This window comes from Carassius carassius, chromosome 35 (genome assembly GCF_963082965.1).
Source record: "Carassius carassius chromosome 35, fCarCar2.1, whole genome shotgun sequence".
NCBI lineage: Eukaryota > Metazoa > Chordata > Actinopteri > Cypriniformes > Cyprinidae > Carassius > Carassius carassius.
In genome coordinates this window covers 13,863,204-13,891,114 of record NC_081789.1, presented here as the reverse complement: position 1 = coordinate 13,891,114, position 27,911 = coordinate 13,863,204, and the positions used below count along the sequence as shown (strand labels likewise).

Genomic DNA, 27,911 nt, shown 5'->3' with positions numbered 1-27,911 from the left:
ATCATTCAATTGAACTTTGCATATGATTTAGACACTTACACTTCTGCTCCGTCCATGCAGTAAATACGCAGCTTTCGACTGCTCAGGTAACGCCGTCTGTATGAAGCAGAGAGCCATTGACAAACTACAGAAAAGAAAAGCTACTTCACTTTAGTATTACTGGCCACGAGTCCTGAGGAGAGATCATACATCAGCTGCATCAGAGAAGAATGGAGCGCGAGCGCAATCCTGTGACCGTCTCGGGCGGTAATAGTGGAGCGTGTGAAGAACAAATAAGAGGCATTATATATATATATATAATATAAATAAATCAGTTATTTAGACATGCTTTTGATTATTAAAATGTAATGATACCATTAAAATGGAATCCAGAAAATGAATGGAAAAAAATAAGTAAAAAATAAATCTTAATGTGAAAGAGAGAGAGAGAGAGAGAGAGAGAAAAACATATTTTATAGGTCCTTGAAAATGTAATTCTTGTTAGACTTTTAACACATTGTTGTTAAATTGTGTAAGTTTCATGATTTCTTCAGAAAGTGTAAAATCTACAACATAGTCCATGTTGTATAAATTTGAAGGAATTTGATTTCTAGTGATGCCAACTAAGGAATTTGTTATAAAGCTGCTGTTTTTAGTGTCATTCCTATGGCAGATGAGGATGAGGTTGGTTTCATCAAATTGTGTTCAGCTGAATCTGAAGGTATCCGAGGGCCGTAATTGACAGATCTCATTGTTAAGCACCTGTGTGTTCGTGTGTGTAGGAGTCTCACACCCTGATGAACTTGTTGCTGAGTGGTGAAGCGCAGACCCACACACGGATCCAGTCACAGGGGGAAGAGGACAAGCTCCAGGCCCACCTCAGTCACCGGCTACAGAGAGAACTGACAGACCTCTTCAACACTCTGCTGCTTCGAATGACGCACACTTCTGACAGGTAGCACACACACACACACACACACAGCGGTGGGTGACACAAACGCAGGATAACGACTCACAAACTGAATGAGTCACTCACACACACACACACACACACACACACAAGATGACTCATTTAGCGACAGACTCACACTAACTGACTCACTCATATTCTTTAACACATGCATTGAACCATCGGACTGCTCTATCTATAGAACAAACCCACACACACTGGCACCTCAGTCCTGTTCGAGAACTATAAAAACATTTATTTCTCACCATTTCTTACTGACTGTTTGGCCATAATATACTTCAATTTCAAAGTTTGGGGTTGGTAAGATATCTTTTAATGTTTTTGAAAGAAAATGTTTTTCAAGTTTCTTACTGCTTTGTTGCTTAAAAATATTATTCTTATTATTATCAGGGTTGACAGCAGCTGGTTAATATTTTTGTGGAACCTTTTTTTAGGATTCGTAAATGCTGTTCTTTTAAGATTTTAAATTCATTATTTTTAAATCTTTTGTAAAATTATAAATGTATTTATTGTCAGTTTTGATCGATTTAATACATACTTGCTGAACAAAAATCCTGCTGATACCAAACGTCAATGGTAGGCCTATTTACCAGGGTATTCCAGTTATAGTAGCTAAATCACAGCTTGAAATTAATGTTTTTTTTTTTTTTTTACACTTGGTAGCACTGGTGCTCCCAACCAAAGACCTGTGTTGGATGGATTTTTCAGTTATATTAGTTGTTCTTGTTGTTTTTGTGCAATAACAATTTGTTTTTTATATATTTTATCTTTAGAAATTTCTATCTTATGGGAGTCCCACGAATCATTTTATTCATCCAGCACACACACGTCTTTACTCACTCGCACCTGTGCTCGCCCATCAAGAGTTGTCCCGTGCCGCATCCTGTTGGGATGGGTCCCATGGTACTCCCGCAGGAGTGCAGGTCACTACTTTTCTAAAAATGTAGAGATACTAAAATACAAAAACCACAACTACAATTAATATATCTCGGAACTGCTCATCCCGTTTTGCTGTGAGACAGGGGGATTTTTTTTTTTTTGCATTTACTCTGCTATGTACATGTAGCTGTATAAGAGGCCCAACTCCTGCTGCACAAAACATTCCCCAAATCATGACACTTTCTCCTCCATCTTTCACTAACTTCTTTACACATTTTGAGTTCAATCTTTCCTTATTTTGATGTGGAACATAATGTTTCCCATTAGACTCAATTAAATTAAACTTGTTTCCATAACTAAATTGAACTTTGGACCAGTTCTCTCTCCACACAACATGCTCCTCAGCAACGGTGAGCTTAGCCTTTTGATTCTTTCTGCTGATGAGAGGCTTTATCATTGCAGAGTGGACTTTCAGTCCGACTTCTCTTAAACATGCCAAGACAGACCCTTACCCTGTTCAGCACTGAACTGGCAAGCAATTCCAGCTGCAGTGTTGAACCGATTCCCCAGTGAGAGTCTCTGCATTATCATGTCCTCTCGTGCATTTGTCTTTTGTGGACGACCAGCCTTTTTGGGGACTTGAAAGAGTTCCATATAATACAATAACTTTTAAGTTTCAACAATAACTGTCCCTTTTAAAAACTCTCATTGAAATCTCATTAAAAAATTTTATACTGTGCCTCAGAATACAATTAATTTATCAAATAACATTTTAAAAACGCCCTTTCTACCCCTGTTAGTTTAAGTTCAGATGGGACTAAGCAGTGACCTTGAAATTTAGAAAATTGTAAGTTATTCTCTAATAATGATCTCCACTGTGTATATATAAATAAAATGAAAGATTAAAAGCTTCACCAGCCGAACCTGATGGTGAATACATTGCCACACACTGCATTTCTTGTGCTTGACACTCTCCTGTGTTTAATCAACCTCTCGCACTTAAAATGTGTGAATTCAGTAATGAATGCAATGTTACCTGCAACCTCTGTCCCACAGGCTTTACAGTGAACACAGTGCATTGAGCCTTTCTAATAGCATGCATATTCTGTGCAGTAATTAGTGAATGTTTTGTACAGAAACGATTCGGGTTGCACCACAACAATTATTTGCATTTGCACAAATACTCCAAAATATATATTTTATCACACAGATTAAATTTCGGGAGCATATGCGACCAAAATGGTCATAATTACAAACCTTTTAAATATCTTTCATTGAAAAGTTCTGTAGTACATATCAGCAAAAGATTTTGTATTAAGAAATTGTGTTGTGCTCAATCCTGCGCATATGCACACCACAGTTCAGTACGACTGAAACATGTACGCTAACCCCTACTTCACGGCCCAAGAAGCTTCTAAGATTTTTTGATAGATATCATTCTTTGACCCGAGTCTTTTTTCTAACAGAATGATTGGTTTTGCAGACCGCTGTGCATTTTAATTAAAGCTTCAAGTGTATTCCAGAGCCGTAGCTGCTATTGAGTTTAGCATGCACCTGTGGTTAGTGAGGGTGCTAAAACACTCTGTCACATCTGTTTGCTCCCCAAAACACACTCATTGAAACCATTTAGTCCAACAAGGCAGATTTGTTATTCCAAAAAAAACACTCTTCCTTTTCTCTTTGCCGTACATGCATAAAATGTTTTACTATCCTCATTGGGAGTCTTCTCCTTCTACCTGCCATCTGGGGGGAAATATGACACAAATCTAATGACACTTTTGATTTAATTTTGTTATTTATGGAATAACTCTTCTGAAGACTCCTTGAGGATCCGTAAATCGGAAACTCCCACTGTTAGTTGTTGATGTATCAAGGCCTTGTAATGCAAATCTGATTTACTAAGACATTTCCCTGCATACATTTTCAGTTTATGAGCAGCAGTCTAACAGGTATCATTAGTTTGGGGTGCTCGTTATTGCGCTTCTATATTATAATTGTTTGAAACCCATAATAGAAGAAAAGTATTTTGGAAAAACAGCATGAATGTGTTCCTTAGCAAAAAACACATGGATGGAGTGGTTTGATGCTGCAAGAAGAATAGAAAACGTAAATAATTTGAATAAATTAAAATTTAGCAAATAGATTAAATTCATACAATCAGGATGTCTTATTTTTTATTTTTTACCTTCAGATCTGAAACGTTTTGGTTACCAGCCCTTGTCTTGAAGTACTTGCACAAAACAAGAAACAAAACAGTTAACACTGAAATAAAATAAACAAAGTAATCATTACAATAAAATAAACAAAAAAATCACTACAATAATATTAACAAAATAAACACTACAATAAAATAAACAATGATCATTACAATAAAATGAACAAAATAATCAATACAATAAAATAAACAAAATAATCTCTACAATGATATTAACAAAATAATCGCTACAATAATATTAACAAAATAATCGCTACAATAATATTAACAAAATAATCACTATAATAATATTAACAAAAATATCAGTACAATAAAATAATCACTACAATAAAATAAAATAAACACATGATCCTTCAGAAACCATTTTAATATAATGATTATATGCTCAAAAAACGTTTGTTGTATTCAGATACATTGTTATTCAAGTTTCTTTGAAATTAACATTTATTTAACATTTATTTATTTATTTTATTTTTTTCTAAAATTATAAATGTCTTTTCTGTCATATATGATCATTTTAAATAGTCCTTGCAAAGTTTAAGTATTAATGTATCTTATTTACCCCATACATTTGAGAAATATTGTATATAGTGCTTCATCCTAAGGCAAAGATCCCTATAATGCTGACTCTGTTCCTCACTCGTTTGCATTTGTCATCTTTTTTTAAAGGATTTGTGAGGTTCTGTCTGGACCGTTTGCCTCTGAACTGTCTCTGCGCCTGCTACAGTGCCTCCGCTTGTCCGATGCTCCAAGTTTCTACGGCCTGCCATCTCTAGAGCGCACTCTCAGGACCATGGCCCATGTGACTGCCCTGCCTGGCTGGAGCACACACACACCCAACATGGAGCCAAACACACTCTGCCTCAAGTACCTCAGTGGCCTCTTGGAAGTATGCATACAAACTTGTGCTCAAGTGTCTCAGTTAAACACTAGAATGTATTTTGCACGGATTATATACACTTATCCAGACAGAACACATTAAACGCACACCCTCACTCAGGGTCCAAGATGTTCCCAAACACTTAAGCATGAATCACTTCATACCGACCAACTTGTGTCTCAGCTGCATCTTGCTTTGCATTATGAAATTTCTCTTTCTCCAGACTGCTAATTATGATTGTTCCTGTTTGACCGCTCTTCTCAGGTCATCTCTTCATTCTACGTAGATTTGGGAGGAAACTCAATGTCCTTCATGGGCAAAGGAGTGACAAAAAACGCAGTTATCTGCCTGCTTCATCTGTCACACGAGATGATGAAGGAAAGTAAAAATGAGGTCAGAAACGCCATTGCAATTGACACTTATATCACTTGGCTTTAAATCTGACACTAGGGGGTGCTAAGACTTATTTTAATCAATTTAGTGGAAATGATGTTGGTCGATTATATATCATATTATATATACACTAGATATTCTGTATAGTATTAAGTGGAATGGTTATCAGTACAGCAGAACTCCATAATTAGAGTGTTTGTGTGTTGTTTAAGGACTGGATATCCCTGTGGTCTCTGGGCCGTGAGCAAAGTTCTGATGGGCAGAGTGCCGCCCAGCTTGGCTTGGCCTGGTTAATTCCCCTGTGGGTGGACAGAGACCCTGAGGTGAGACCTTCATATAATGCACATTATGACTATACAGTAGGTAATTAACATAAAGTGCTGTTTTGGATACCTTTTGGAAGTTTGCATGTCCTTTGGTGTGACATCCTAAAGTTATTCTAGAACTGTTTTAAATTGCATGGTCTTATTATTTTATAATTATATTGTAATTATAATTATATTATATATTGCTGTATAAATGACAATTGGAGTTTTTTTTTTTTTTTTACCAATTTAAATACAAAATTAACAATAAAAATTGTGAAAAACAAACTAATGGTTCTTAGTTGACACTGTTTTGGTATGATAAATAGTTTGATATAATTTTTTATATTATATTATATATTTTAATTAGCCTTTAGTTTACATTTTAGTTTAGGCTTCAGTAATTTATAATAAAGTTTTTGTAATGTGAATTAGTTTATTTTTCAATATTATAATATTAAAACAATTTTAAGTATTTAAATTAATAGTAATGTTATTTATTTTCTCTTTAAGTTTAAATAATTTAGTACTTAAATTTGTTTTCAGTTAGTTACCAATGCAAAATGTTGTTATTTGTCAAAGTTTCATCTAATATTTATGTAATTTTAAACTTCATTTCAATTATTGAAAAAAAATGCATTAATTTTAGATTCAGTTAACAACACTGTCAGTTAAAGAACTTGACATATTTTCCCATACATTTATATACATTTTAACCTATGTTGATTTGGACAAAAGTCCATGGACATCTTATGTGCTGCGTTGATTAATTTACTCTATAATATAAAAAAAAAATATATATATATATAGATTATAAATGTTGATAGTGTTTCTCAAATGAAGTTCTGTCAAAAAAGTAATTTAAAAACAACATCCCGATGTGGTCTTAAATGGGTCAAAAGTACAAGATCTGAAAAAAAAAAATGTTTTAGTTTTTCAAAGCTTCACCAAATACCGATTCACCATATTTTTTTTAATTAACATTCTCTGTATATTTGCACTGAATGCAATCATAGACAATGTCAATTTATTAAATGTACCTGTCCATAATTTTGATGAAAACATTATTTAGCAATTTGTGTGCCTTGGCCTTCCGTTTTGGATAGTTTTCCCAAGTACTCGTGCATGTCCAGGCCTCCCTCAGCTCAGCAGATGCTGAGGAGTGAAAATAATGGGCATGACAAACACAAATTTGTGCCAGTGCTACACGCCAAAGAGCTCATGGCAGTTAGCACTGCCAAGCACATGTGCTGGGTCTGAACACAAGTGTGTGTGTGTGTATGTCTGGCTCTAGGTCCGCTGTGCCAGCCTGGCTGTGGGTGCGGCTCTGAGTTCGCTGGAGCGAGGGTGTGTGGCATTGTCAGAAAGTTGCCAGAATATTTCAGGAGGTCTGTGGGCCACAGTACTCAACATCCTGCTGGAAAGACAGGAGTGCAGTATGGTGCGCCGAGAGGTGAGTCCATCCAGCTTCAACTTGAAAACAACACAAAAAAACTCCCAGACTGCTTCATACTGAGAGTCTATGAACTGCCCTCAGTCCGTTCATGGACCATCTGATGCATGTTGGACTCAAAAAATGGAAAGTCATATTCACGATTATTTTGGTCAATATGGTAATCATAATTATTTAACATGATTATGAGGGGGCCATATGACCAAAACTACATGAGTGATATATTCAAATAGAAATATTATTTTAAATTGTAATACAATGTTTTACAATATTACAGATCTACTGCATTTTTAATCTAATAAATGTGTCAAATCCCTCTACAGTGAACTGATGCCTCATTCTATTTATGACGTACTCGCACTAAGTACAAATGATTGGCAACAGTCGCTTTATTGCGTCCAGTATAGACAGCCTTTAGCTTCTGCGTCTGGTGTAGTCACTTCTTTCAAAAAAAAAAAAAAAACCTAAAACATTCATATGAAATCTTTATTATCCAAACTTTTTACTGATAATGTACAAAGAAATAAAAAGTGCTTAGTAGCTTCACAAAGCAGTCAGTCAGCCACTTCCTGTCTAAGTGGGTGTTCTAGGTTAAAATAAGCTGCAATTATGATTAGATTTTAATGTCGCAAGTCAGAAGGGCTCTGCAAGTCATGTTCGTTCAGATCTGTGATCTATTTTGGAATGTTTCATTATTAGTATAGGTTTAGTACAAATACACATTCAGAAACAGGAAGTGAAAAAGAGGTTAAACAAGCATAGATAGTCACACTTTCAAGGGAATGTATTTGCATTTCTCTCTTTTTAAAGAATTTGCCACTTGCTTTGTGCAATTCCTTTGAGAATTCAACCAGCATGCATTTCCATTCATTTGCAAGAAGATGGCAGTGTTGCTGATTTTTATGTTCCCCTTCCATATAGGCAGCGTTTATTTTGCAAAACCTCCTTGTGATGCCAATGCCTGCTAATGCAGAAGAGGCCAAAGAGTGTGCCTGGCAGGTATGTTTACATGAGAATAAACTTTCAGAACTCAATATCAATAACACAGCCGCTCTTAAAAGCTCTGTAGACATAACATATCTGTCTATGGTGATTTCTGGTTTCCTCAGTATTACATTTCCTGTATTTTCTTTTTTCTTCATCTTCTATTATTCTCTTTCTTGTGTCTACCAGAGCCCCTGTGTGCATGATGAGGATTCAGGCCTGTGTCTGGTCGGGCTCCCTGCCCTGCAGGCTCTGTTGTACCACTGCCAGTTTTTTGAGAGCGTGGGCCAGATGGTGAAGAGCTGTTACATGGGCAGACATGCCTTCACCCTAAGCCCCCCTCCACCACCAGCCAATGTCACCCAGGGTACGGTGTCCACACGCTCAGAGCACTGCCAGCTATTAGTGGATGTCTGACTCGGTGGCATCCATATGTTCACACACATTATTAATACTGTTCTGTACTAGAGATCATGGCCGTTGTGCTGCATATTTTAAATGATGGTGTTTACATTTACCATTCGCTTGTTATAACAGAATTTAAATTATTAGTAGCTGTTAGAGGTAATTATTCCAGTGTATATAATTAAGTAGTACATTTTGCTGTTTTGTTTGTAAATGAAGCAGTGTGTGTTTCTTTCTGTAGAGACAGAACTGAATGATTCTCTGAAGCACTGGAGAGAGATGCTTGCTCCTCTAAACCAAACTCGGGGCTCGGGATCCATGTCAACCTCCAGTACTCTGGTCAGTGGACATAAATTTGTAGTTTTTTTTTTAAGCAGGGTTTCTGCAGGTCTTGATCACAAGCTAAATTAAGGCCTTACAACACCTTAAATCAGAGCAGAAAGCCTTATATGCATCAAATCATGGCATTAAATCTTGAATGCATTGCAAAAAAAACAAAAAGTCTTCTGTTCTAATACAAATATCTAAACATTTTTATCTCAAGTGAATGTACTTGAGATGCAAAATGTTTATATGTGTCTTGTTAATTGAAATTTTAAGTTGTATTCTTAAATCACATTTGTCAATGGGCTAGGAAGACTTGTTTTCCGTTTGAATGAAGTTAAATTTATTTTAAACTTTACATTTCATTTTAAACTTTGTCATGTCTATTCATCAAAGAATCCTGAAAAAAAGTTTTCACAAAAATATTAAGCAGCACAACTATTTTCACTGATAACAACACTGAATATAATAATTATAATAAAATACAATTAATAGTCAAATGAAACTGATATAATAAAATAATTAATGAAAAGGAATCTGAAGTACCAAATCAATATATTTGAATGACATAATGTACTGTATTTTTGTCCAAAACAAAATGCAGACTTTGTGTGTAAAAATTAGTTATTTTAACAACATTAAAAAACTTTTGAATGGTAATTTATATTATTATTTATTGTACTATATTATAATGTATTGTCAAATAAAATATCATTGTTTGTTAGAATATTATAAAATAATATAATAGTGAATAAGACAAACCAAACTGCTAAAGCAGACAGTATTTGTAATTTACATTTATGCATTTGGCATACGCTTTTATCCAAAGCGACTTACAATGCATTCAGGCTATGTATTTTTTTACCATGTGTGTGTTCCCTGGGAATCAAACCCACAACCTTTTGCGCTGCTTATGCAGTGGTCTACCACTGAGCCACAGCAACACAGTTGACAGTTGATAATCTCAAAATTACCAAATGCATGTTTGAGTGATTAATCAGCCTGTTTTGTATATGTTGGTCTTTACAATATTATAATTGATAATATTAAGTAAAATTGCTACCAAATTGCCTTTATTTGCCAAAGCAGTACATTTATAAGATAATTAGTGATGCAATTCCTTGGTAAACCCTCAACAATCAATACATTTTCATGAAACGTAAGTCACAAGTAAGTAACATTTTCTATGCTATGCTATTTCTATGATATTATAAAGTATAAGAGATCTACACACTTATAGATAGCTGCAAGCAGCATCAGTTTAGCAAACATTAGTCTGGATTATTTTCATATTGTTATATCTGACTGTCTCTATGTTCTTTAGATTCCATCAGGTAGCTCCAGTGGGACCCATTCTCCAGTTCCGACCTCAGCTAATGCTGGAATCCAGGACACTCCAGTCAACAGACTCACTGCTCAAGGTATGACTTGAGGGAAAAATGTCAAGGAATTGACAGCTTGGCCTTGGCAAGAATGTTTTTTATTCTCTGCAGTCTTTAGTAATTTGAGGTGGCTGTTATTTCTTTATGCTATAGGTCAGAGTGACACAGACAGCTCAGACTCCGCCCTCACTCAAGAGTCCCACCCAGGGGGGATGACCGAGCCTGGTGCTATAGTTACCCCTCACCTGTTGCTAGCAGTGTGCGGTTTACTGGACAACCTGCTGGCTGTGCTTCCTGAGTTTAGTCTATCTGCCCTCAAACAGAACCAAATACTTGAGAACATGACCAGGTTAGAGAGACATGTGAAGACAAACAGATGTTGTGCAAAGTTCTGCCATTATTTTTATATATATATATATAAATATATAATATATATTTTTATATTATTTATATATATTATTAAATTGCTGAATATTTATTAAGCTTCTCTAAGCTGCTAAACATGCACTACAAATGTGTATGTATGACTTACTGCAACTATGCACTATACACACCTGTCACCTAATTTTCACACTCACGCACGTATATAAATATGTTCTCTTGGTTAACCTGACAACACTTGTTTTTAACAACCACATTCTGCCTGCCATCTGCCCACTCTTTCTAAAATACCAAATTGTGGTTGTTTTGTCTCTGCTGGTTAACAGCAAGACCCAAGAAACATGTTGGAAATGACACAAACTAAGTTTAAAGTTAGACTCAAATTATGTGTCTTTTGTATTCATCTGATTAGACTGTGAGCTCACCAGCATGACTTCCTGTTGGCTTTGTGCTGTCTGTTTCAGTGTTGTTGATGCGGCGCCCATATCTCAGTGTGTCAATGAGTTAAGGACACCTCTCCTGCCAGCTGCTATGGAAGATGCCAGGAACCAGGTGCATTATGGGAGTTAGGCTATCATTTTCCACCTCCACTTAAACATAAGTCTGTCATAAGGGAACGCCTGCAGAACATTACAGAAAGCTTGGCAGATTTCCGCAAGTTTGGAACACCCATCCTTCACAAACTTCTATACATCATTAGGCTATATTTACACTAGTGCGTTTTCTTTATAAAACTTTTGCTAAAGTTACGCCTGTCGTTTACACTGCTGTTTTGGCATTTTCGGTTGTACATGGATTAATGTTATTATAAACGCCGTTTTAAAACAAAAAATGACTAGCGTAACCAGGGCTTCTTATTATATATTTTTATAATTTTTAGCAGTATTTAACACATTTTACCATGAATAAATCTATTCCCTTCAAAATCTGCACATTGATAATATGTGACATTAAATTCAAATAAATGAAATGCTAAGTCAGAAGAGTTTGCAGTTTTCATGCAAACCCTTAGCACATGCATAAAGCCGAACAGGTAGCCTTTCAAAGTAAACTCCATTTGATAGTGAGCTCGAACACAGACGAACAACACATGCATGCTAGAAAGTTTCATCCTTGTCCAGTGTCTGCTCGATTACTTCAAGCTTCAAGTAATCCCCCAAAAAATGTTGTCATCATTTACTCACCCTCATGTCATTCAAACATATTTTAATGAAACCTGAGCGGTTTCATCTCCTCCACTGAAAGTTCAGGTTACCAAAATTTAGAAGATCTAAAAAAACTGAAAAAGGGATCATATAATGAAATCAAGTGTTTTAATTCAAGTCTTTTGCAGAGACACTATTCAGGGTGTCCTTGTGGCCTTAAAAAGTATAAAATATTTAATTCAGACATGATCAGGTGCAGTATTACTGATGCTCTGTCAAGTCTGCATCAAATCAAGCACTCCATAATCACAGGTAAACTGTCTGACCAGTCAGATGTTCGTCATGAGAAGAGTCCCACAAAACAGCTATGGTTTGCAGACAGTTATAAGAGTTGATGTTACAAATACGTCTTTTGAATATATTGTGTGAACTTATTGTCCCGTTAGTACCGGAGAGCTTTATTTTCCCTCCTCAATAAGTTTTGTCAGTTGTTTTGTTTTTATTTTTCTAATTCTTGTGTCTTGGGTTGCATTGGTTAGTCAATTAATTATCTTGTTCTTCATTACCCACTTCTGAATTATGTTGAATTGATAAGGAGTTATCACAAAATAAGTGTTTAGTTGTGCTGTCTTACAATCAATATATAGTAAATATTGAATGTATGGAAAGAGTCTTGGAATGTATGGAAAGAGTCTTAAAAAGGACTTAAAAGATATTAAATTTAACTCCATGATTACTGTATATACCCTGCTATTGATTTATATAATCAGATTTACTTGGCTTTTATTCACATCAAAACACATACACAGAGCAAAACGCATATAGTAAACAGAAACTTGTGTGTGCGTCACACACTAGAACAAAGCTCATTGGTTCATGCTCATCACACAAGCATTGTTTAAATGAAGTTATTTTTGTTATTCTCATAGCTTCTTAAAATTATGATTGAACCACTGGATGTCACAGTGTTCTTACTACCTTTCTGGGCATGGAACATCAGATGCGTTGCAGTCTATGCAGGGTAAGAAAGCTCTCGGATTTCATTGAAAATATCTTAATTTGTGTTCCGAAGATGAACGAAGGTCTTAAGGGTTTGAATGACATGAGGTTGAGTAATGAATGACAGAATTTAGTTTTTTGGGTGAACTGACCCTTTTTAACATTTCAATGATGTACACACAGTCATACTTGACAAAAGCAGTTCTGCTGAAAGTGGAATACAAACAAATCATGGTTTCTGGTTCAGTTGCACTTTCTCTTGAACACAGCTCCAGTTAGTCACCTATTTGTTGTCATTTAGTACTATGAAACCAAAGTGCTGAATATGTGTTTTTCGATAGGAAACTCTGCACTCGTTACTCCTGACTCTGTCTTTCTCTCCCTCAGATGCTGAGTAGTGTGTATTATGTGCAAAGTTTGTGTAAGCTCCTGCAGTCAGCAGCAATACACAGTGAGGATATGCTGTTCCACCGAGAGATCTTCAAACCCCTACTGAACAACCTTATTTCCATCCTCACGCTGTCTGTCGCTGACTTGGGTAGTCTTCAGCAAATCCACAACCCCTGCAAATTTAAGAAAAGTGATTTGAAAGTGCTTTTTGATGAGTGTTTGCTTGTTTTGGTCCTCAGATGCGCAGGCCCAGGGTGCAATGCTCAACACCTGGGCGGATGTGTTGATGCTTCTGGCTACTTTGCTGCGCAGGAACCAAGCTGCGGTCGGCCCATCTGTCGGTGTGGCACTTGGGAAACACTGGCAGCGTTTTTCAGGTGACACACACATACACACACCAAAGGGTGGAGACAAGCAAATGGAAAGAGAAGGCAGAAAGAAACGGAAGAGTACAAAGAGAAAATGGTGGGAAACATGATGAAAGCGCAAAGGGATGGAGGGAAAAGAAAGAATAAGGAGCTTAGATGGAAGAGGATGTGCTAGATAGATGTTGAGAAGGAAGGAGACAGCTGAGGAGATGGAGTTGGAGACAGATGCAGTGGGAGGCCAGCTCATTATGCCTCTATGTGTGGTTGGGTGTCCCTGCTGCATATGACAGACTGGGACAGAGACAGGGAGAACAATCAGCCCGCTTTAGATCTGATGGATGTGGTAGAAAATCCTAAAACAGGTGGGTGGGCAGTAGACTCGCTGACTTGCCTGCAGGTATCCAGGCTTTAGAAGCTGTTTTTAAAAGCCTGTAAGTTTGGAGAGACTTTTTCGTCAGATGTTCCCTTGTGGTGAATATTGTTTGTTGTAAAGTTTTGCATCTTTTGCATCTTCTCGTCTCAGTTTGAGTTTGAGAAAACTTGGAAAAGTAAATATTAGCATTCTTTATGTTTTGTCTTTGCTTTCTCTCGCGACAGACACTCTCCGAGTGTGCTTGGACCAGTCGGGCGCAGAGTCTTCTCTTTACACATCGACCCTGCACTTTCTGTGTGTGCTTTTCACAGAGGAGGCTAAGAGGAGATCAGGAGGCCACACGGAGGATCGGGCCAGCTCCTTGCTAACTTCAGTCATTTCTTCTGAGACTGGGGAGGTCATTTGTGAACTATTACTAGAGGTAAGAGATTCGGTTTTGTGGACGCATGTCACAAAAATTCTCAAAATGCCAATCTCAGTTCTGATTGGTATGCCACCTTACAAATCCCTCAATTAGCTACTTCCTTCTATGTATGGGTCAGTGACAAAAAGTATGACTAGAATTCAGGTCTAAAAATCTAAAATCTTTTCTAAAATTATGCTTATTTTAGTTTTTCCACATAGTCTACGCTCCATACCCCATAATGACAAGAAAAAAAAATCAGATGTATAACGTTAAACGCAAACACACACATACTTTACATTAGTAACATTAGGGCTGCCCTCGACTAAGAATTTTTCTGGTCGAATAGTAGTCGTTAATTTTTGAAGCATTTGTTGACTAATTACATGTTTATTAATAAACCATTTAAAGGGGTCATATGATGCGATTTCAAATTTAGCGTTCTCTTTGGAGTGTTACAAGCTGTTCATGCATAGATATGATATTTAAAGTTGCTTTTAATTGAATTTACAACACTGTTCCAGAACAGTTCAACCCAAATAATTAGATGCTTGCAACGCATTTTATGGAGGACTATTTCCTGGGAAAGTAGCCTACAAGGCTATGTTTATGTTTCTATAAAGTGGGGCAATTCTAACTTTGCAAGGATAGTCTGGTGCTTCTGACTCGCAGCCTGTAAGTGTGTTTTTATATTTAAAGAATTTTAAACTGACAATTCAAATGCAAGTTTTGAGCAGTGTAGAGTAATTCGGCTTTTTTGTCATTTCTCCGATCACAAATGCAAACATAGTTTTATGTTTACGAGGCGCAATATGCAACACAACACGTAAAAAGACAGTATAAGTCATTATAATCAGTAATTATGTCCCAACTGGATGCAACAAATGCCTCATTTGTTATGTGTTTTATTGGTGTTGTCTCTTCACACCGGGATATGGCATCACAGTATGGTAAGGGGCGTAACATTTCCATCACATGCTTGAGGCATTCAGCCAATCACAACGCACTGAATAGCTGGCCAATCAGAGCACACCTTGCTTTTCCGAATGATGAGCTTTGTAAAAATTGACACATTTGAGAAAGGTAGGGCATAGTGAGGAAACAACAATGTACACTATGTGGAACATAATGTTTTTTTTAACCTTAAAACGCATAAACACATTGCATTATACCAAATACACAAAATAATGTTGTTTTAGCAACGTCATACAACACCTTTTAAATCATTTTAATGTGCCATTATAATGAGACTGGAGAAAGCAGTAGAAATAGGAATGTTGTCCCATTCTTGTCTAACACCAGGCTTCTAGTTGCTCAACTGTCTTAGGTCTTCTTTGTCGCATCTTCCACTTTATGATGCGCCAAATTTTTTCTATGGGTGGAAAATCTGGACTGCAGGCTGGCCATTTCAGTACCCGGATCCTTCTTCTACGCAGCCATGATGTTGTAATTGATGCAGTATGTGGTCTGGCATTGCCATGTTGGAAAATGCAAGGTCTTCTCTGAAAGAGACGACATCTGGATGGGAGCATATGTTGTTCTAGAACTTGGACATACCTTTCAGCATTGATGGTGCCTTTCCAGATGTGTAAGCTGCCCATGTCACATGCACTCATGCAACCCCATACCATCAGATAGGGGTGCTCCGATCACGATCGGCCGATCGTTATGCGCATCTCGTCAGTAAAGCCGGTTCTCTAATCAGCAGTAAATTCCATCAGGTGCGTGATTTCACATAGAGCAGCTGTTACTACACAGAGCCGTTGTTAACTGAGAAGATGCACAAATCCACGTTCATTGTCAGCGTTTATTTGCGCATCTTCTCATTTAACAACGGCTCTGTGTAGTAACAGCTGCTCAATGTGAAACCATGCACCTGAGGGAATTTACCGCTGATTAGCGAACCGGCTTTACTGATGAGATGCGCATTAACGATCGGCCGATCGTGATCGGAGCACCCCTACCATCAGAGATGCAGATTTCTGAACTGAGTGCTGATAACAACTTGGGTTGTCCTTGTCCTCTTTAGTCCGGATGACATGGCGTCCCAGTTTTCCAAAAAGAACTTCAAATTTTAATTCGTCTGACCACAGAACAGTTTTCCACTTTGCTACATTCCGTTTTAAATTAGCCTTGGCCAAGAGAAAATGCCTGCACTTCTGGATCATGTTTAGATATGGCTTCTTTTTTGACCTATAGAGTTTTAGCCGGCAACTGCGAATGGCACGGTGGATTGTGTTCACTGACAATGTTTTCTGGAAGTATTCCTGAGCCCATGTTGTGATTTCCATTACAGTAGCATTCCTGTATGTGATGCAGTGCCATCTTAAGGGCCCGAAGATCACGGGCATCCAGTATGGTTTTCCAGCCTTGACCCTTACACACAGAGATTTCTCCAGATTCTCTGAATCTTTGGATGATATTATGCACTGTAGATGATGATAACTTCAAACTCTTATCAATTTTACTGATTTCTGATATTGTGTAAAATAAACATACTTATACTTTAGATGACAAAGTATTTTTCACAAATAAAATACAGCGTAATTTAGGTCTTAAGTGAAAGCAAATAAATGAGAAAAAAACGTGTAACAGTAGATTAGATCTGGGCAGCTCTTAAAGTGACAGCATTCTAATAGTCTTGCTCTCTGTCATTCAGTTTATTCAAACAACAAAAGAGAGAAAATCTCTTACTTCTCTTGACTAAATCACTTTTGTAACTTTAATAAGAGTAAATAAATTTTTTTAATCTATTATTATTTAATTTACACAGTGAAGAATATGCTGTGTTTATACATTTGGTTAACTTTTATACAATGTATGTAGGATTTCTTATTCATTTGTTCTACTTGTAGTTAATTTTTTTTTTTTTTCGTATTTATTGTAATTGGTTTCTTATTCTTATTTAATCGCTGACTGTTTACTTGTCTTTAGAGAGCTTTTTTTCTTTTCAATCCAGTATTAGTTTTTGAGATATTGACACTGGTGACAAGAATTGTGACATTTCTATTGTATCAATAATGTTGACATTACACAGACTTTATTTAAAGCAAAAACAACTTTATTGTGATTTATATTGTTACCGTGACATAAAATTACTCAAATCTTGATATAAGACTTTGAGTAGGATTTTAAAACTAAACTGCTTCCCTATGCTTACATATGCATTCTTATATTCATTTTATATATTAAGAAATAATCATTAAATCGTTACAAAAATATTCAGTTTATTTAGAACAAGATTCAAACATTTTGTGCTTCCTGTTCAATTTACAGCAATATGAGAAGATTCCATTCCAGGACCCCTTGAAAAAGATGACGGCCAAAGCGTTCCTGTCTCTGTTAGCCTGTAGCTCCAGCGCTCAGAGTTATGCATGTAAAGGTAAAGATGACGTCACTGATATTTAACACAAACACACAAGGAGGAGCTAACTTGTGACATACAATGTAGACATTTGATAACATGCACAACCAGTGTTGAGTGTTACGCATTACTTATCCACTGAAAAAGTAAAGTAAGGGATTAGGTCTCGTTTTTAGGTTAAATACTCAGATACAGATACGACTAAAATCAATGGAATCTAAAAAGGCACTACTTTTGTGTACACTGACAATAACAACAAAACACTGCTTTTGGAAAATAAAAAAAATAAAAAAACATCTATGTCTCCGTGAGCAACTTTCTACATGTCACAAACTCAGCGAAATTTGACACAGAGACATGAGAAATATGTCTATAGAAAGCCTGTGTCTACTTTTTAATGAATTCAAATCGAAAATGAATATTCTCTGATTATGTAATCCATATGAAACTAAAGCGGTCTACAGTCTTTCCCGTATCTGAGCTTTAAGAGTAATTTTAAATGAACGAATTCATATCGAAAACTAATACTGATTATGTAATCCGTATGGAACTACAGCAAGGGAATAGGCGAAGGGTGAACCAACTCCAGGGTAAGACTATAAGCAACCAAATGTATTAAACATCATAAAACCATCTCTTTAGGCAACAGCCAGACATTGGTGTCATGTAGTCTAATAAAATGCTTAATGGTACTGAATTTGTATTGAACGTGATTACAATTTAATAAAAACATTAGAACATTAGGCACATGCCCCCTCAGATTTCTAAGCCAAGTGGATTTTAAAATGCAGCTTCCAAAAGAGAAAAAATAGCTGAATAATATTTTTATATTCAATACAATCCCACCGGTGTGATTAGATCGTTCAGTGCGGCACAGCATCAGTTGCTGAATTCAAATCTGCGTTCGCACATTGGCTGGCACTGAGCCAGCACTGTTGCCTTAAAACAAATCACACACAAATCTGTTGATCTTATGAATGCAAATGGCCATTTATGTAATTTAGTTAGTGTTATTTTTACATAAACCTGTATGGATTTTACTAGTTGGGCTTTTCTTGCCAAATTGATATGTATTGTTTAACTTTTCTTAAGCTTTTTTGTTATTCAGATATGTTGTTATTGAGAGTATTTCTATTACTTAACCAAAGAGGGCTACATTTTATATATATATATATATATATATATATATTTTTTTTTTTTTTTTTTTTTTAAAGTATTACAGTTGTTTTAAAGCTAAAAGGCTAAACTATTCTATGTTTGACTCAAACTGAAAGAATAAAGAGTTTAATTTCTATTAAGGTTTATAGGGATTTTAAGATGTAGCATAATTAGCGATTTGAATAATTATGTTACTTATTGAGTAACTAAGTTACTTTTCAGACAGAGTAATTAGTTAAGTAATTTAAATACAATACCGATGATGTAATTAGTAATAGTAATTAATTACTTTTTGAAAGTAACTTATCCAACACTGTTTACAACGCATGGCTCCCTCCCCATTCCACCCAAACCATTTATGGAAATCAAACACTATTTGTTTTAACATTTGAGTAAACTTCAAGAGAAATCCAAGAAGTATAGAATATGTCCCTTTTAAAAGCTAGCAGTTAAAAAGCTGCTGTTCCCTCAACTAGGAGGAAATCTCACATTCAGATTAATTTCATTCCCAGGTGATGCTATATTTGTGTCTAATGCCTGATGTCACTGTCTGATGGATGAGTACATAGACAGATACATGTCTCTTCTCCCTCTTCAGCTGGGGAGATTGACAGCTGTGTGGAACGCATGAAGCACATTTACGCAGAGCTTCACCTGGAGTCTGTGAAAACGGGCAAGAGTGCTCACAGGAGGAAGGTACGGAGGGTTCCAGCAACATGACAGACAGCTTCAACATCAGAAACACTGAAAACCTGTTCAGAGGGAGGAGGGAGGAGGGAGGTAGAGGCAGGTGAAGGGAGGGAGACAAATGACAAAACTGAACAATCCTCCAGTTCAGTTTATTTAACCAGTTCTTTCCTTATGTTTGTACTGTTTTATAATAACTTTAATAAAACAACAATCATTGTTATGAATATAATGCAGATTATTAGTGAAACTGCTATAAATGTCATGGAAAAGTCAAAGATGGTCTTTTTAAAGAAATCTGCAACTCCTGTTTTTTTTTTTGTAGTTACAATCTAATAGTACAGTAATAATACAGTAATAATCCTTTAATGGTCTTGGAATGACAAGACTGTTAACTAATTATGCAGTCTTAATTTAGGGGTAGGTCTATGTTGGTTATGTTTCCATTTCTAGGAATGACAAAGGATCAACCGATCCAAGAACATTCCCTATGTCAGTAAATCATGTTGCGCTACGTGCATTTGTTAGGAAACATGCAATTTTTGTTAAGACCTATTAATAAAACTTATTATGAAGTGTTACAATTATAATTAATACAAACAGGCACAAATGGATGCATTTGTAAAAAAGACTGTATAAAAATTACCACTATCAGCATGATATCTTGTTCTAACTGTTCCGTCTTTGTTCAATGTCAGCAGGTGGAGAACAGCATGAGAGAACTTAAGATGATTCTAGAGATACTGCGAAATTGCCTGTATCAACATAATGAATGCAAAGTATGTCATTTCAAATAATCTTCCCCGTGCTGATTATTTGAGTAGTTACATTCATTGTATATTATCCGCAGATGCTTTCACAGGGGTCTTGAGGGTGTGAAATCTTGCTGGCGTCATGCAGGTTTTCTTGTAAGGACCGAGGTGCAGTCTTTACAAGAAAATTTCCAAGACTGTGTGCATCAGTCATATGATCATTTCTGTGAAGTATACAAATTTGTTGACATCAGTGTACATGTAAATTTGTCACTTTTGCAGTCCTTGATCTTAGTCTTAAGTGGAAGCAAACAGCCCTGAGCTTGTGTAATAATGTTGGGTAAAAAATATTATATTCATATTAATATGAATAATATTATTCTACATGTGCCCCCGCAGATTGCAGTCCCTGACAAATTGAAAAAACTGTAGTATAAATTAATTTAGAAATCTAGTTCATTCTGAGATTTTCTAAATATGCAGTATTGACTGATATCACCACGTTTTGTCTCAACAGGCTGTGGCTACAGAGCTGCGTCTGGCTGCGGTGCTAATGGCTCTGTGGCCCTGGTTCCTGCTCGACGATCTCACCATGACGGCAGCCTTGGAACTCCTTTGTGTCTACACGGCTAACTGCACAGTGGGTCAGTCTTCTGAGAGAGCAAGAAAAAAAGGAATGACAGAGTAAATAGGATAAGAAAGTGAGAGACAGGGTGCTGAGATAATGTATGGGCTTTGTGCTCACTGTAACAGTCTCATGAGTCATGTGGCAGTACAGTAAGTGCCATTGTGTACTTAATGCAAGGCTGGCATGAGCCCGACAGCTACAGAAGGGATTGTGTCATAGTCAAAGTCTGCTGCCAGATTACTGGAAACTAGGATGTAGTATATGTGTTAAGGGGAGGTACTTGAGGTGTAAATGATTACTTTGTCTGGTTGAGCAATTTTGGCATTTTGCAGCTTATTTTATATATATATACACACACACACACAACCCCAATTCCAGAGAATTTGGGATTAGGGGTTGAACGACTTCAGATTTTTTTTTTTCAAGTCGACTTTTATGTGATGAAAGTCGAGTCGAAGTCGACTAGTCACTGATGATGTCATTAGTGACAAATAAGTCTGGAGCTGTGACAAACCCCTTTTGCACAGCTATGGCTAATGACACAGTGCTGCCAACATGGTTATTGCTCTTATAGCAGCTCATTTTTATCAGTTCTTTTGCCTTTGGGTTGTTTTATTTCTCACAGATTTCTGCTTGTTCTAAATCATATATAGATAAAGTAGCACAGTAAAGATTACATTTATATGAATGGATTAGTGAAAGCGATTGCATGTGTGAATTAATTCTACATGGCAGCGTCTCTCTAGTAGTGACACTGTGGGATTTAGTTAAGAAATATATGCTTGAATTTTTCAGTTTCTAAGCTTTTTTTATTGAGAAATCGGTGGAACAGCATTGACAGTACATTTCCACCCTGAATTATACTGTGTACGTGCTATCTGTGCGTGATGTACAAGCTACTTTCTGTAGCTTATGTGTGTGCATTACTGTGCAGCAGCGCATTACATTAGAACAGCGATTAACTTACCTGTACAATAAGTTGTTTAAAATGTGCATTCTCCCATTCTATTTTGAGCATCCAGTAATATAATCACACGTCTCGTGGAGCTTTCAAAGTATACATTTATTTGTCCTTTTAACTGTTTGAAAACGGAACGTAAATGTGGAAGTATTTCAAAGATTTATTATCCTTACCGATACCGATATTAGGGAGTAAAAAAAAACACAAAAAAAACGTACTCGGTTACTAAACGTAACCTCGGTTCTCTCTAGAAGAGCGAACGAGTACTGCGTCTTAGCTAAGACGCTACGGGAAAAGTCTCTTTTCACGAAATACTGAAGCAAAAAATTATCCTTAATTTTGTATTTTTGTAAAGCGCATTTGCAGCAGTACACAGCCATAGGCGAGACGGCTCGCTCGCTCACTGGCTTGTTCTGCGGCAACTGCACAGCCTATCGAGCGCAGGCTGATGCAACATCAGACCAATAAGGGCGCTTCGCGCCCTTCTTGCCACTTCCCGCCGAAACGGGTGTGGCCCAACCTATAAAAGGAGCTCGAAAAGGCTGACTCACCTGATTTATTTCATCGCCGAAGCGAACCAGAGTGAATCGTACGCACGGCAGAGAACGCAGTACTCGTTCGCTCTTCTAGAGAGAACCGAGGTTACGTTTAGTAACCGAGTACGTTCTCTTACGAGAGCTCTCTCGTACTGCGTCTTAGCTAAGACGCTACGGGAACCCGATGTAAAACGCCGTGCGCACAGGGATCACACACCGATAAACCTGAAGCAACGCCCAGGATATACAGTGCACAGTCACCTGAGGGACTCACAGAGAGTCCGGGACAGAAAAAGGGGGAAAAAACCCTCCGTCCCATATCTAGCAGCATCCGTAGATGCGGCAATATGACATCACACAGCCGAGGCAAGGCCTGACCAATGTGGCAATGCGGGTCTTACGCAATACTGCCCATATAACAGTCGGCAGCGTCTAGCGCTCATGAATTCAGAATTCCCCTCAGGGCCCTGATTCTTCTATACCGACAGCAGCCTTGCTTGCAAGGCGGGAACCTCCAGGTTATAGAACCTGATAAATGTAGACGGCGAGGCCCAACCCGCCGCCATACATATATCCTGCAAGGAGATCCCAGTAGACCACGCCCACGATGAGGCGACGCCTCTTGTGGAGTGTGCTCTGACGCCCAACGGGCACTGAAGGCCCCTGGAAGCGTAAGCTAACGCTATGGCGTCAACTATCCATCTGGATAGAGTCTGTCTCGAAACAGCCATTCCTTTGGAACGTCCACCGAATGAGACAAATAGCTGCTCCGTCTGCCTAAAGGCAGCAGAGCGAGACACATAAGCTCTTAAAACCCTGACAGGGCAAAGAAGACTCGAGTCTCCATCCTCCCCTGACACCGGCAGGGCGGACAGGGCAATAACCTGAGCCCGAAACGGTGTGTTGAGGGATTTCGGCACATAACCGTGCCTAGGTTTGAGTATGACCCTTGAGTCATTGGGCCCAAACTCCAAGCACGACTGGCTCACCGAGAGCGCGTGCAAATCACCCACACGCTTCACAGAAGCGAGAGCCAACAAGAATACTGTCTTGAACGACAGATGCTGAAGGCTAACCGATTGGATAGGCTCAAAAGGGGGACCCTTCAAGGCCTCCAAAACCGCCGCGAGGTCCCACATAGGGACTGACGGAGGCCTGGGAGGATTCAGCCTCCTAGCTCCTCTGAGGAACCGGATGACTAAATCGTTCCTTCCTATTGACTGACCGGACGCCATTTCAGAAAACGCCGCGATGGCCGCCACATAAACTTTGAGCGTGGATGGGGCTCTGCCCTTATCCAACAGCTCCTGTAGGAAGGAGAGGACCTCCGTCACCTCACAACTAAGGGGTGAATAACCTCGAGCTGTGCACCAGCTGGAGAACACCGACCACTTCGAGGCATACAGACGTCGTGTCGACGGAGCTCTAGCCTGAGTGATGGTATTTAGCACTCCCACTGCGAGTAACCGTTGAGTGCCCATACATGGAGGGACCACAACTCCGGTTGAGGGTGCCAAATCGAGCCCCTGGCCTGCGAGAGGAGATCTCTCCTCAACGGTACCGGCCATGGGGCGACATCCGCTAATTGCATCAAATCTGGGAACCATGGTTGGTTCTTCCAAAGAGGTGCCACAAGCAGTATTGAACATCTCGTTTCTCTCACCCGTTCTATCACCTGCGGAAGGAGGGAGACGGGAGGGAACGCATAAAGCGGGCAGCACGGCCATTTCCGTGACAGCGCGCTTTCGTTCTTGGAAAAGAATGCGGGGCAGTGAGCGTTTTCGTGGGACGCAAAGAGGTCCACCTCCGCCTTGCCGAATCTCTCCCACAACAGCCGAACTGTTTGCGGGTGTAGAGACCATTCGCCCGTAGGGACATTGCCTCTGGACAGCCTGTCTGGACCCAGATTCTGCAGTCCAGGCACATGCACCGCTCTCAGCGAGCGCACGTTGCGCTGAGCCCAAATCAGGAGGCGTTCCGTCAGCCTGTACAGGTTTCGGGACCCGAGACCGCCCTGGCGATTTATGTAGGACACCACGGACATGTTGTCCGAACGGACTACGACGTGGTGATCCTTGATATGGGGACAAAAGCGCGTCAGCGCATTCTCCACTGCCAGCATTTCCAGGCAGTTGATATGATGGAGCTTTTCCCGTTCTGACCATAGGCCAAAGGACGGTCTGCCTTCGAGCAGCGCTCCCCATCCCGAAGTGGAGGCGTCCGTCGACACCATTTTCACACTCGGGGAAGTCCCCAGGCTTACACCTGATCGGTACCAGCCGTTCGCTGTCCAAGGTGCTAGAGCCGCAACGCAGCTCTGATCGACCTTGAAATGCAGCCGGCCAGACGCCCACGCTCTGCGCGGCACCCGAGCCTTCAGCCAGAACTGCAGGGGGCGCATGCGGAGCAGGCCCAGCCGCAGAACCGGAGATGCTGAGGCCATGAGACCCAGCATCCTTTGACAGTGTTTGAGCGACACAGTCGCGCCGCAGCGGAAAGAACTCGCTGCGCGCTGAATGCCCATCGTGCGCTGTGGTGACAGTCGCGCCGTCATGGAACACGAGTCCAGAACTATACCCAGAAACAGGATCGTCTGACTGGGGCTCAGCGAACTCTTCGCCCAATTGACACTGAGGCCGAGCTTCTCGAGGTGATCGAGTAAAACAGCCCTGTGGTTCACGAGCTCCGCTCGTGATTGGGCCAGAACTAGCCAGTCGTCCAAATAATTCAGCACTCGTATGCCTCTGAGTCTGAGAGGAGCGAGCGCTGCATCCATGCACCTCGTAAACGTACGAGGAGCTACGGACAAGCCGAATGGCAGGACTGCAAACTGGTATGCCTGGCCCTCGAAGGCGAATCTCAAAAACCGCCTGTGGTTTGACGCTATCTGTATTTGAAAATACGCGTCCTTCAGATCTATTGACATAAACCAGTCCCCTCCGCGAATCTGCGCGAGGAGCTTCCTGGTCGTGAGCATTTTGAAACTGCGTTTCATCAATGCCTTGTTCAGCTGCCTTAGATCCAGTATGGGCCTGAGACCCCCGTCTCTCTTGGGCACCAGAAAGTATCTGCTGTACAGCCCCCCCTCGCTTTGAGCTTGAGACACAGGCTCTACAGCCCCTTTGCTCAACAGTTTCGATATTTCGGCCCGAAGTATGTGTGCTACTTCTGTTTTGACCGTAGTTTCGACGCGCGCTGAGAAGCGCGGTGGGCGTCGAGAAAACTGTAGCGAGTAGCCTCTCTTTATAATGCCTAGCACCCAATCCGAAACCCCTGGAAGCGCTGACCATGCATTCGCATGAATGGCTAAGGGCTGGATGTGACACGCGCTCCGTTGACTGGGCAACGGCGGCGCTCGAGTGTGCTGCGCATCTGAGGCGGGGAGCGCGCTGATCACAGCGGGCAGATCGCTCATCCTCGACCCCGTTCCGGCGCTTAACCGACTGGAGGGAGGCTGAGCGGGTCCCGTGGGACTCAATATATCTGCGAGTAACCGTGGGTTGCATGTGTGCACTTTTACCACTTTCAACTCGCCGTCTGCCTGTGCAGAATGTACGTGCACGGGCCTCGTTTTTACAGAAGCCCCGCGCCGTAAGTGACATAGTGTATGTGGGCACTGGGAAGTGGGCACGTTTACTATGCGGCGCGCTCGACCGATCTGTGTCGATCTTATGTGCGCCCGCCCTGTGTGCAGGGCTGTGCTTACATGTGGGGATGGGCACTGGGTAGTGGGCATCGTCACTGCATTTAAAGCACCATCGGCCGTGGCCGGACGAGCGTGCACGGGTTTCGTTTTTACAGAAACCGCATGACGCGTGTGACATAGTAATTGTGGGCACTGAGGGGTGGGCACGTTTACTATGTAGTGTGCGCGACCGACTTGAGTCGACATTATGAGCGCAGGCCCTGTGTGTAGGGCTGTGCTTACATGTGGAGATGGGCACTGAGGAGTGGGCATCGTCACAACATTTATAGCACCATCGGCCGTGGCCGGGACACCAGAAAAAACGCTGTTTTTGTGAAACATCTGGGTAGCCGTGATAACGGCTTTTGTGTGCAGGCAAGCGGGCACTCGTGCAGGCTTGCTCATTGCAGAAAACACTGAGGCAGTCGCAACTCCTGGAACTGCAACAGCGGCGCGCTTGGGTGAGAGCTCGGCCGCAGCGGAACTCGAACACCGGCGCTTTCCCAGCAGTGCTAGGATGCTTTCGGGGCTTCTGGCTTCACCGCAATCCTCTGCCGCGGCTCCCGCGGCGCGGGGCGACGGCTCGAAGAGCGAGAACGGGGTCCCGAGCTGCGTTGCTGACGCTGTCGTGATGGCGCAGCAGGAGGCGGTGGGCGTGACTGAGAGCTCTGTGGGGCCGGTCTAGAGCGGCTAGCTGCAGAACTGGAGCGCTTCGGCAAGAAGTGCTTGAACGCCTGTGAAGCTTTCTGGTCCTCGGCGAATCTCTCCACAAACTCGTTGACGGAAGATCCAAAGAGGCCGGTAGGAGTTAGCGGAGCGTCAAGAAACGCAGCGCGCTCAGACTCCTTGATGTCAGAAAGCGTCAGCCACAAATGCCTCTCAGCCACCGTAGCGGAAGCCATAACCCGTCCCATGGCCTGTGCAGCGGACTTAGCAGCGCGGAGGGAGAGATCCGAAGCACTCCTCAGATCCGCGAGACAGATCGCTTCAGGTCCCATCTCATCCAGCTTGCGGAGAAGATCGCCCTGGAAAATCTGTAGCGTCGCCATGGTGTGTAACGCAGACGCAGCCTGCCCAGCAGCAGAGAATATCCGTGTGAGCAGCGATGACGTCATGCGGCAGGCTTTGGATGGCAACGCCGCCTTAGTCCGCCGTCCAGCAGAGGGCGGGCAAAGGTGCGCTGCTATAGCCTGTTCCACCGGCGGAAGTGACAGGTAGCCTCTGTTCTTAGCACCGTCCAGTGTGGAGAATGCTGGCGAAACAGATGAGCGGATTCTCGCCGAGAATGGAGCGTCCCAAGCCTTCGCCACTTCTTCGTGAAGCTCAGGAAGAAAAGGGGCGTGTTTTGAGCTTGAGGAAGAGCGCTCATCCGGAAGATAGCTACCATCCAGCCGGGAACGTGAAGGGGGCGCTGGTGCAGACCACTCGAGGCCGAGGCTCGCCGCGGCCAACGAGAGTACACGCATCAGCTCCTTATCGATATCCCCCCGTCTGCTGGGCCTCTGAGCAGCTGGCGCGAGATCCACGGAGCTCGTCCAACCCTCACTGCCCGAAGCCAGCAGAGAGCACGTGTCTTCTTCCTCCGACGCGGGCCTGAGATCCACTTCCTCCGATGACGCGTCGGCAAGCAGCGGACACTGAGCATCGGGAAGCGATGCAGGGGAGACCGGCGAAGCGGAGGGAACCGGCGAGCTCGGCCGAGCTGGAGGCGGTTCTGGTAGGCGCTGCGAGCGGCGCTTCTTACGGCGCTGCGGCGCAGCGGATGATGCAGGCTTCGAGAAGTATGCCAGGCGAGTCCTCAGAGTCACCATAGGCATCAGCTCGCAATGAGGACATCCTCCATCAGCGAGCGCGAGCGCTGCATGGTCTTCACCCAGACAGGAGACGCAGATGACATGACGATCTCCTTCGC

At 40.8% G+C, this 27,911-nt stretch overlaps 1 protein-coding gene across 2 annotated transcripts in view; it reads left to right on the top strand.

Moving 5' to 3' along the window:
- rttn (rotatin) overlaps nt 1-27,911 on the top strand; it is a 62,331-nt gene that overhangs the window by 22,672 nt on the left and 11,748 nt on the right. Inside the window, exons 27-44 of one of the 2 annotated variants that reach the window (XM_059524516.1) lie at nt 762-934; nt 4,713-4,932; nt 5,188-5,316; nt 5,529-5,639; nt 6,916-7,074; nt 7,996-8,073; nt 8,248-8,425; nt 8,705-8,802; nt 10,112-10,208; nt 10,323-10,518; nt 11,015-11,102; nt 13,082-13,232; nt 13,324-13,461; nt 14,050-14,246; nt 17,505-17,610; nt 19,349-19,446; nt 20,139-20,216; nt 20,707-20,833. In XM_059524516.1, coding sequence (XP_059380499.1) covers nt 762-934; nt 4,713-4,932; nt 5,188-5,316; nt 5,529-5,639; nt 6,916-7,074; nt 7,996-8,073; nt 8,248-8,425; nt 8,705-8,802; nt 10,112-10,208; nt 10,323-10,518; nt 11,015-11,102; nt 13,082-13,232; nt 13,324-13,461; nt 14,050-14,246; nt 17,505-17,610; nt 19,349-19,446; nt 20,139-20,216; nt 20,707-20,833 — 2,422 coding nt within the window. Of the gene's footprint in view, nt 1-761; nt 935-4,712; nt 4,933-5,187; nt 5,317-5,528; nt 5,640-6,915; nt 7,075-7,995; nt 8,074-8,247; nt 8,426-8,704; nt 8,803-10,111; nt 10,209-10,322; nt 10,519-11,014; nt 11,103-13,081; nt 13,233-13,323; nt 13,462-14,049; nt 14,247-17,504; nt 17,611-19,348; nt 19,447-20,135; nt 20,217-20,706; nt 20,834-27,911 lie in introns of both variants that reach the window. The other variant, XM_059524515.1, reaches the window with a different exon arrangement.